Here is a 10917-nt window from a genome sequence, read left to right as displayed (position 1 = left end):
TTAGAAAAAAAGTTTATTTAGCCTTGGAAAAAGTAAATATAAAGAGTTTAAATGTGGAAAAAATAAGTAAATCTACTTATGACTCTACGGAATGTGCCCAGAGAAAACACTATGTCCACTGCTTTTTGAAAAAAAAAAAAAATTTTAACCTAATGCCAATCTTCATGCATTTCTCATAGTTAGTTAAAAACATGTAATAATTTGAAATATTTTAAGCTCTGCAAATTGGTATGCACTGAATTTACAAGAATCCAAAAATTGAAGTTTCGAAAATTGGATTCGAGCTCTGAATTTCGAAATATGGCAAATTTGGAATTTCCACTCTTGTCATTGACAAACTCAAATGCAAGAGTTGAGCTCATTTTTACAAGCAAAATTCGTAAACGTTTGATCCTTCTTTCAGTAAATGTATTGCTCCACGTTGTTGTTGTTGTAGCAGCAATACATTTCTCCACGTAAGAATGGTTGACTGCTTCACAGTGCATGCGTACGATTACTTTAATTTACTCGAATTCAATGGCAACCTCCCGGCATGTCAATGATCCACTTAACAGCTGATCGTCGAGTACTGTTTATAATTGGCTTTTAATGCCGATTTTGTTTATTTTTAGTGTAACATATTAAAGTTTTAAAGAAAAAGAAGAAGTATAAATGAATAAAATTTCTCAACGTGTCCCATAAGCGCCAACGCCGCAGAAAAACAAATAACCTAGTCCACTTGTACACATTAACATCTTAGCGAGCTTATCGTGTGCGAACATGTTTATCTAAAATAAAACGAACGAATCAAGTTTTTAAGTGTTTTAACAATTATTGTTTAATAGTTATTGTACGGTCGCGCGTAATTAAGCAATGGTTTCGGTAGCGCATAAACGTATAATTATTTTGCTCGCAGTATTCGTACTAGTGTTCCTCTTTGTGCGATACTTACTCTTCCACGGTGCCATATTAGCTGTAAATATTACACTCAAAATTCAACTAAAAAAACCCATAATCAAATATACATTTCTCCGCTTTTTAATTTAGCCTCAGCCAGAGTACAAACGGACACCTGGAATGCCCGTATTAGTTACGGTGTTCTACGAGGCGCTTTGTGGTGATTCGAAGCACTTTATTATCAAGCAATTACTGCCAGCTTTTAAGCAAGCTGCGCCACTCATGGAGATTCAATTGGTACCCTATGGCAAAGCACAAACTTTCACCAATCCTGATGGCACATATCGTTTCGACTGCCAACATGGTGCTCTCGAGTGCGAAGGAAATATGTATCACGCCTGTGCGATAGAGGCAATTGAAAGTACAAAAGAACGACTCGATGTGATTGCTTGCATGATACGGGATAATCGAAATCCCAAGGAAGCTATGCATAAGGTATGATGTTTACGATGAGCTTTAAGATTTTGAGAAATGAAATGAAATTACGGCAGTATGAGGACATACCTAATGTTTGGATACAAAAATGCTTATCACTATGTATAACTGCGGTAAACATTCTCCAGACTTGCAGGATGTAAGGGCGCTTGGCCACATATGAAGCCGGATTATTAGGCTACTTCGATCGCGCTTTCATGAGAACTTATCGTAGTGTTTTTTAAAAGTTGGTCAGAAAGAACTAAAATACTTTTTCTAATTTTTTTTTTCTTTATTTTAATATGGTTTTGTTGTAACCATATAAAACATTAGGCTAAGGAATTTTCTGGGAAAGCTGCTAGACCTAATAGAAAGCCTAAGTCGACCTAATACAAAATTAATTTATTTTCGATTATGTAATATAGATTTGACTGTTATGAAAGCATATACATATGAAGCAATAGTCATAGGCTGTATATGTATGGAGACTGCATGCATTATTTGAGTATGTACATATGTGAAATTGTTGCATTTTGTTAATGTGACGCAGAACAATCGATTTCACACACACAAAATTACTGCTACAACATTTCACACACTCATTTCAAGAGCTGCTACTTTGTGCATAATGTAACAACTACTACTATACACCGAAAACAACCAGATATATACGTTTGTTTATGCATGCGTACACTACTTATATATGTAGTACGGGATGATCTTTTGGTTGAGCCCGAAATGTTAAAAAAAATTATAAAATTTGGAGGGATATCATAAGCAATTTATGCGCTTTTCTGGCATATGTTGACAGAAGTCTCTGCTGCAGGGAAATTCGGTGATCTTGGTAGGCAATCACAATTAATCGTTTTTTTAGTGTTTATGGCGTATTGAACTCGACACAGCTCGTTGTTGCTCGATTTGCATCTTAACAACCTTTCTTCCATGCAATTGTTGGAGAAACGCCAAGCTGGTGTGTATGAGGACTTTGCCTCTTACGGTTTCACTAAAATCGACGTAGACAGACTTTATACTTAGGCTTTGATGTTGCCAAATAATCACTTTCACCAAATGCAAGCACTAGGCGTCGATTTGTTGTTGTAGCAGCATAAACATTTCCCATACATGTGCGGAGATGCTGCTGTAGTGCCAATCTTTGGCTAAATATAAATCCGGGTCGTTCCGGTACGATTAGAACCGACTGTTGACGTCGAATTGGTGTTGTTGTTGTTGTTGTAGCAGCATAAACATTCCCCATACATATATGGAGAATGCTGCTGAAGTGCCAGTCTTTGACCGAATATAAATCCGGGTCGTTCCGGTTACGATTAGAACCGACTGTTGACGTCGAATTGTCTTCAGCCTTGGCACATTCAGCACCGATATTTACTTATAAAAGGAGTTATTTTGGAAAAAAAATTTAAAAATTTCAGTTCACTCTTTTGGCGGAGTTCTATTTCAAAAAATTGCTTACCTGAAGTTTCTAATGCTGGCCAAATGAAAAGTATTTCACATTGGGTACCACTAAAAAATCACCCTATTCATGAAATGCATAAAAGAAAATCAATCATTTAAATATAAGTCATTATCATTAACATATCATACTAAGCTCTTATCACTATTTTCTGAAATATTGCAGTGCGCCCGTCAATATGGTATTGAAAATACTGATCTCATACAGAAATGTTATACTAGCGATCACGGTGGAGAATTGCTGAAACTGAACGGTGATGCCACGCATGCACTTCGACCGCCAGTCACTTTCATACCCACTATAACATTGGATGGCAGCCAACATCGACAGCCAGCCATTCTGAAGGACTTGTTGGGCGAAGTATGCAAAATCATCGGCGACACAGAGAAAGCGAAAGAATATTGCATTTCATAGACAACGTGGGAAGAAACACATATAAAATTGCCACTTAAACGCTATATATATGAGTATGCCGCCACTTTGTTACGAGTACTAAGAAACTAATGCATTTTAAAAATACTTATTTCTTTTACCCACCCTATTGGAGTTTATTAGCTACTTTTAAGCTAGAAACTTATTTGCGGCACAAATCGAACAGGGTTAAAATTTTAAGTATCCATACACAAACATATTCCACTTACATAAAAGCTCATTAAGGTGACTGAAGTAAATGCACGCATATTTGCTATGAATTTATACACAAATATATTTTCCAGTCGTACATATGTTTGTATGTATAAGCCTGAAGCATTTTGTTTGCAGAAATAATAAAGATTTTTTCAAAAGTGAACAATGCATAATTATATTTATAGTATCAATGACTATTATTACTGCAGTAGGTAGAGTCGATAGGGGTAAGATTTATGATACGCAACTTATCTGAATTATGTGCGGGAACTACAGGTAACCAGTACAGTAACGATAATTTGAAGTGGAAATCGTGTTACACATACAACAGAGTTTAGTAAGTAAAAAATTAGTTTGTTTGCGAATTTCGCCAATCGAAAGTAAATGTTTATATGTATGTAGTATGTACATATTTGCACATGATTATGTATGTCTAAACGTAAAAAAAAAAAAACAAAAATCAAACTTAGCATACTTCTATCAAGTGCGTCCTTTATGAATAATAACTAAGCCGTCTCAAGTTCGGCAAACAGTTGACTTCACAAGTGTTTTAACATTTTCCTCTCACTGTGCGCTTATGAAAGAAATTGCAAAATTATGATATAACGCATACAAACAAATATACATACATCGACGTATAGTCAGACGTCATTAGCTAAAATCTATCTTGTTTTGCGTGATAAGAATATTCACGTTTTCATCGATCACACCTTTATCGTTTAGCTTCGGAGTTGGGGCTCCCTCAGCGGCGTTATCTCTTAGTACGAGCGTAAAACGCTTCATAAGGCAACTCTTAGCATCACATAAACTCAGAGCAATGCTCAACTTTACTTCCTCCTCCGGCTGCAGCATCGAAGACGCGCGTTCCAGTTCGAGATTTAATACACCATTGTTTATTTGACCTGAAGTGGCAGACGCTTTCAATGACGGCGAAGCGCTCTTTAGCGTCCAACGTTGTGGTGCGGCTTCGGTGAATTTCAATTCATTACTCAAACTAATATTCACACGCAGCTTCAATTGTACGCAGGCACGTAATGGCACACGCTTAAGCAATTGTAAACCGCCACTGATTGCCGAATCGGTTTCCGTAGCAGCTGTTGAAGGCACTATTGCACTGTAATTTAATGTAAAATTTTTCGCAATGAGAGTTTTCATGTCTACCAAATGTATACGATGATTGTTGGTGTCTGAAATGTATAATAATTGGCCACTGGCATCGAAACACAGACCCGCTGGTTCATTCAATTGCAATTGGGCGCCGTTGGTATCTTTAATCAACACACTTTCTATGGAGCTTGTGGTGGTGTCAATCACTTTGATTTTGTGATTGTAAGTGTCGGCTACGTAAATTTTATCTGTGACGCTATTGTAGGCGACTGCCAGTGGATGTTGCAGCTTTGCATTGTATTGCTTACCGTCTACGTCACCGAATGCGAATAAGTTCTGCAGAGAAAAATATATTTATTTTGTTTTAATATTTTAATTCTTAAAGTCACAATTACCAGAGGATTACGGTCGCCACCTACAACTGGCATCACTTTGCCATCCACCATTGACACTTTTCGTATGCTAGAGCTCTCACTGTCCGCAATGAAGAGGAAATTCTTTGCCAAGGCCAAGCCAGAGGGTTGCGCAAAAGCGGCATTTTGTGGATAAGAGTTGTTACGATTCTCCTCCATGCCATTGCCAATGATGGCAACACAAGTACGCGGATCTAACTGACGATATTTCCACCAAATTATTCCTTCTGGAAAGTAACCCCAAATTTGATGTGTACCAGCCATGGCCACCAGAACTATCGCCTTCTCAGGCACATTACGCTCATCAAGATGAAAGGACATATCCATGTCGCGCATTCTAAACGCAGCAATGTCCCAAGGCGATGATATGGCTTGCAATGGACCCAACTTACCACCCACACGATCGTTACCTTGTTGACCAGTTCCAGCCAAGGTTTCAACTCGACGCGTGCTCAAGGTTATTTGTCGTACAACGTGATTCTCCGTGTCCGCTACAATGAGTACATCGTCATCCAGAAAATCTAATCCTTGCGGCGAGTTGAAGCGTGCCGTCTCAAAGTCACCATCAACAAAGCCAGCACTACAGCCACCAATTCGTTGGTGTACATTGCCGTCACTGTCGAAAATCAAAATACGATGATTTCCCGCATCAGCAACTGCAAAGCGCCCGTTTTCACTACGCGCAATTTTGGCCGGAAATAGTAAATTTGAAGCGGGCATTGCATCCGTAGCCAATTTCAGTGGCAACGAAGAATTATCAATTTCGCCCTTGGCTTTGTAATGGCGTAAGGCCTGCTCGGTAAAACACTGCAGAAAAGCACCATGACCTTCCCCCATTAGTAGTAGCATTGGCGCACCCGAAGGGCTCAACACTAGCAATGATGGCCAGCAGCGTATGCCTATGGCACGCCATAGTGTCATGCGTGCGTCATTAACAATTGGATGCGTAATGCCATAGCGTTGCACAGCGGAAAGTATATTTGCACCATCTTTTTCGTTTTCAAATTTGGGGCTATGCACACCCACAACTACCAGGCCACTTTCTGGTGGGAAGAGTTCCTCAAGCGCATGCAATTCTGGCAAAATATGCATGCAGTTGATGCAGCAGTAGGTGAAGAAATCAAGTACAACGAGCTTGCCACGCAGCGACTTCAAAGGTAAGGGCCGTGTAACGTTGAACCAATCGAGATCTGTGCAAATTTATGGTAGCTTAATAAAATTGTAATCATAATTATAAGTTATTTAATGACAACCTTCCTGAAACTCGATTTTCATTTTCTTCACTGGCGCGAGTGCTTCATCTGCGTCCCAACGACAAAGAAACTCAGATATAACTTTAGCCTTATCTATGCCTTCTTTGGCTCGGCGAAAACGCCCTTGTAGCTCCTCAGTGGTGTAGGCCAATATGTCCATGGGGTCCAATGGTTCAGTTTCCATAATTGCTCCTAGCAACAGCTTATGACACGCTCCCAAAATATTTATGGACTTGCACCAAAATCTCTTAAGTGGAGAAGCTATTTTGCTTGATGGACAATATAAAATTATAAATACGAAATAAATGCACAAATACAAAGTTATGCACTAAAATTGGGCAATGATGAAAGTCAGTCGATGAATGTTACCATATCTAACAAAATTAGACAATGAGAAATTGCGAATGAGTAACACCGGGCAATTTTAGTGCCTTGAAATTTGCAGATTACGGCAGCACTGAAGAATTTGAAAATGACGGAGAGGCTAGCAACATTGATTTCAAGAAAATACATAAGCGGAACTTGTACAAGTATTAAAACGGAAACAGGAGTGTAAAACTGTTGAATTAATAATAAATATATGCGTTGTGTGCTATTATATTTGGAAACTCATATCGAATATTAAATGTGAAAAAGTTAATATTATGTGAATGTGACTGCATATATGAGATTTGTGTTAATGCTAATATTAATTGCATTTCAATTTTGTACGAAGCAATAAGCGCACAGTCTAATAGGCGTTTCTGCAATAGTTACGAATGAAGTCAACTTTGACATCGGTTATACATAGGTAATTGACAAAAAACGATTTTTTTTAAGGTTTCAGCACAAAAGCATGTGCGCGTAAAAAACGTAGCTATAGATTAAGGAATTCCTTGCTAACCGACGCTGCTATTTAATGCTTAGTAGAAGTAATTTCGCGATTTCTGAAGTAAATTTTGTTTATGAAAGCAAAGAATGTGAGCCCCAATTGCCGCTAAAAGTCCCGCAGCATACCGATTTTTTTTTATCTTCACAAAAGCTATGTACGAGCATTCAAGAGCACTCGAAAAGATGGCGGCTGTCTCCCGGTATTCGGTTTCAACAATTCAAAGAAGGTAATTTCGCTAGAGACACAACAACATTTACATGTATTTGTTTATGCAATTTGATCGTTTGATTGTCAAATTTTTTATTTACAATGCAAACTAGAGATGCGCCTTGGCAACAACAAAGCTGGGGGGCACTTTGGCATTCAAACCAGCAAATTGAAAGCAAAAACCAATATGCTGCTATAGCGAAGTCACCGTTCAAGATGGATTTATTAATAAATAATAAATTCGTCTTGCCACCGTTTGTGCATTCGTCTTGTGTTGCACCGCATTAAACCACACGATTAGGAGTTTTGACGGTAAAAACGGCCAATCTTTAATTTCATCATGTTAGTGATAGTAAACGTAACTAATAACTTAAATTATCATATTTAAAGCAAAACTGTTATCTCCGTATGTTACCAAGCATAAAGAAGAAACTTTTAGCAGAAAAATACAAATTTTATATGAATAGTGAATTATAATTTTGCACTCAACGTCTTTAATGCGTTTTAATAATTGTTGTAAATTTTCGTATAGTAAAACCACGAGTTTGGAGTGAGAACTTTACTATATTTTTTTTAAATCTCACTTCAAACATATACATTTGTAACTTACCGAACTAATATTTAATAGATTCATTTACTAGCAGTTATGACTTAGAAAATTTTATTAATGGTGTTGTTGTTGCTGCCGCCGTAGCCGAATGGGTTGGTGCATGATTACCATTCGGAATTCACAGAGAGAACGTTGCGAATCTCGGTGAAACCAGAATTATTAAAAACATTTTTCTAATAGCGGTCGCCCCTCAGCAGGCAATGGCAAACCTCCGAGTGTATTTCTGCCAAGAAAAAGCTCCTCATAAAAATGTCTGCCGTTCGGAGTCGGCTTGAAACTGTAGGTCCCTCCATTTGTGGAACAACATCAAGACGCACACCACAAATAGGAGGAGGAGCTCGGTCAAACACCCAAAAAGGGTGTACGAGCCAATTATATTGTATACACAGTAGGTTCTGTTTTTATGCGGTAGATACGTTCCGCAAGAAACAGCATAAAAAAAAAACAGCATAAAAAAAGCTACTAGTTCTATAGTAAAACTATAGATACGTTTCAAATGCTAAAACCGCATAAATCTGAAATAATGTAATAAAATCGCATAAAAAAGGGCACTAGTCCCATATTATAACTATAGATACGTTCCATAGACCGCATGAATCTGAAATAATTAAATAAAATCGCATAAACAAAATATTGTATTTTTGAAAATTATATCTTTATTTAAGAAACGTCAGAATCGAAAAAGAAATTTAAGTCAGAAATAGAATCAGACAATACCCACATATTGCGCGTTCGTTTAGGATTTGGCGTAAAATCACTTTCGTCACTTTAGGAAATGTACACGTCTGATCTAGATAGTTATGCAGGCGGTTCCATACTTGTAGGGTTAGCATTTCTGATGTAGTCTGTGATGAGTTTTTGCTTAGCTGGCTTAGAATCTTGTTTATATGTACAATTCCCGATAGGTCGACATGCATTTTGTAATTAAAAACAAAAACCGCACTATTTCAAAACCGCATAAAAAAAAGCCGCATAAAAACAGAACCTACTGTATATATATATATATGTTGTTATTGTTGCTTTTCTCAATTGGCTGTAAAGGAATCAAAATTTTTACAGCATTTTATTATTTAATCTTTTATTTGAACACACAAAACATTTTATTTCGATCTGCCAATTATTTCTTTGTTTATTTGTGTATTTTTTTAATGGAAAAAGCCCCTATATGGGCGTTGATAAAATTATTTGTTTTGGAAATTTTATCGATAACAGAAATTTATAAAAAAATTGTGAAAGTGTTAAAGGAATCTGCTTCTTCATTTTCAACTGTGCATCGATGGGGTTTGGGCTTTAGTGGTAGTCGCACAGACGTTGGAGCTATACCACTTAGTCGACGACTGGAAAGTGCAAAAACACCAAAATAATTGAGCAAATTTATTACATTGTTGGCGAAGATCGAAGTTTGACTAAACGTGAAATTGTTGATACCTACCATAGGGATTTTTCATAAACGAGTACGCCATTTTTAACATAAAAAATTGCATATGAAAAAGCTCGGAAAGTTAGTGTCGTATTCGTTAAAAATGACGAAAAAAACTGTGAAACTGTATTTTGCGAGGCTTGAGGGAAATCATTACAGAGATGCATTATTGGAGTAAGTCTATAAAAATGGAGAGACATTACTGTATATTGAATAAGGCAAAACTTATTTTATTTAAACATTCACACTTTTTTTTTTTGCTCTGTTACTTTTTAAAGAACTTTTAGCCTCTTATATACAAAAATTCTGAAAAAAATATAAAATATTTAAGGAGGTAGTTATAAGCCATAAAAGTAAAGAAATTTCAATAAATAAGAGTTCACAAACAAACAGTTCAGGATATATGGCAAGTTATTCTTTTCCGAAGCATATATTTCCACTCACCTGTATAATTATTAACAAACATAATAAGCAAAACTGCAGCACAAAACAAAGTTCGTTCACACAACAGTCGCTTCTATAAATACGTAACTGGAACGACCCGAATTTATATCCCGCCAAAGACTGTCACCTCAGTCACCACATGCACTCATGTTTATGCTGCTACATCAACAACAACAACTAAGCAAAGAAGATTTTTTCTCACCAATATTTTTTTATAAACAATTAAAGGCCGAAATTTGGTTAAAAATCGTTTTTTTTTTTTTTGAGAAACCGCCATTTCATTAAAATTTATTTTGCTTATTCCTTCGATTAATAACTAAATTTAACATAACTTTGACGAAATCTGTTCCGTTTTTTAATTTCAGAGGATCTAGTTCAGAGACATAGTGATTACCGCAAAACGTCTTTTTTGCTCCCGGAGATCAGCTGTAGCTTCCTTCCAAATAAATATTTTTACTAATACTAAGTCTTAAAATGCGGCTGCCGTTGCCGAATGGGTTGGTGCGTGACTACCATTCGGAATTCAGAGAGCGAACGGCGGTTCGAATCTCGGTGAAAGATCAAAATTTAAGAAAAAGTTATTTCTAATAGCAATATAGGCAATGGCAAACCTCCGAGTATATTTCTGCATAAAAAAGCTCCTCATAAAAAATATTTGATGTTCGGAGTCGCCTTAAAACTGTAGGTCCCTCCATTTGTGAAACAACATCAAGACGTACACCACAAATAGGAGGAGGAGCTCGGCCAAATGCCCATAAAGAGTGTACGCGCAAATTATATATATAAATAAGTCTTAAAATACAGTTAAAAGATAAAATTATATGTGTACACATTTTTAGATCAATCAATTTAAAAGCTTTCTCAGAAAAAATTCTGGCAAATTCACTTTTTTCGGCCTTTTAACTGTATATAACCCCTTAAATAAGATATTGAAAGTTCCGCCCATCCATTTCCAAATCGGTACGATATCTTTGTCTGAAGTATGGCTCCTGTTGGGTTTTTTTGTTAAATGTTGTAGTTACAGCTCTTCAAGACAATTGGCAGAATTACCATAGACTAACATTACCAAATATCTAAAAAAAAATAGATCTAAAGGGTTTAACTCATACGACAGAGTTTAACTCTTCAAGATAATTGGCAGAAT

At 36.6% G+C, this 10917-nt stretch overlaps 2 protein-coding genes across 2 annotated transcripts; one reads left to right on the top strand and one right to left on the bottom strand.

The window, feature by feature from the left end:
* The first annotated feature begins 550 nt into the window (after positions 1 to 550).
* On the top strand, positions 551 to 3614 carry LOC128863101 (gamma-interferon-inducible lysosomal thiol reductase). Its single transcript, XM_054102040.1, has 3 exons — positions 551 to 954; positions 1027 to 1371; positions 2987 to 3614. The coding sequence occupies exons 1-3, from the start codon at positions 853 to 855 to the stop codon at positions 3233 to 3235; spliced, it is 696 nt and encodes a 231-aa protein (XP_053958015.1). The 5' UTR covers positions 551 to 852; the 3' UTR covers positions 3236 to 3614.
* A 278-nt stretch (positions 3615 to 3892) lies between these two features.
* LOC128863100 (NHL repeat-containing protein 2) lies at positions 3893 to 6584 on the bottom strand. The gene is made up of 3 exons (XM_054102039.1): positions 6222 to 6584; positions 4951 to 6158; positions 3893 to 4891 (listed from the first exon to the last, which is right to left on the bottom strand). Exons 1-3 carry the CDS (start codon positions 6403 to 6405, stop codon positions 4100 to 4102), a joined length of 2184 nt encoding a protein of 727 aa, XP_053958014.1. The 5' UTR covers positions 6406 to 6584; the 3' UTR covers positions 3893 to 4099.
* Between the last annotated feature and the right edge of the window lie 4333 nt (positions 6585 to 10917).

Source organism: Anastrepha ludens, chromosome 5, assembly GCF_028408465.1.
Source record: "Anastrepha ludens isolate Willacy chromosome 5, idAnaLude1.1, whole genome shotgun sequence".
NCBI classification, from domain to species: Eukaryota; Metazoa; Arthropoda; class Insecta; order Diptera; family Tephritidae; genus Anastrepha; species Anastrepha ludens.
Note: the sequence above shows the minus strand (reverse complement) of the source record. Positions and strands in the feature narration are given on the sequence as shown.

Coding starts and splice junctions, on each gene's coding strand:
- LOC128863100 (XM_054102039.1), bottom strand. CDS start 6,405: ATGGAAACTGAACCATTGGACCCCATGGACATATTGGCCTACACCACT. Junction 6,159..6,221: donor GAAAATCGAGTTTCAGGAAG/GTTGTCATTAAA, acceptor AAATTTGCACAG/ATCTCGATTGGTTCAACGTT. Junction 4,892..4,950: donor GTGGCGACCGTAATCCTCTG/GTAATTGTGACT, acceptor TTTTCTCTGCAG/AACTTATTCGCATTCGGTGA.
- LOC128863101 (XM_054102040.1), top strand. CDS start 853: ATGGTTTCGGTAGCGCATAAACGTATAATTATTTTGCTCGCAGTATTC. Junction 955..1,026: donor TCCACGGTGCCATATTAGCT/GTAAATATTACA, acceptor TTTTTAATTTAG/CCTCAGCCAGAGTACAAACG. Junction 1,372..2,986: donor CCAAGGAAGCTATGCATAAG/GTATGATGTTTA, acceptor GAAATATTGCAG/TGCGCCCGTCAATATGGTAT.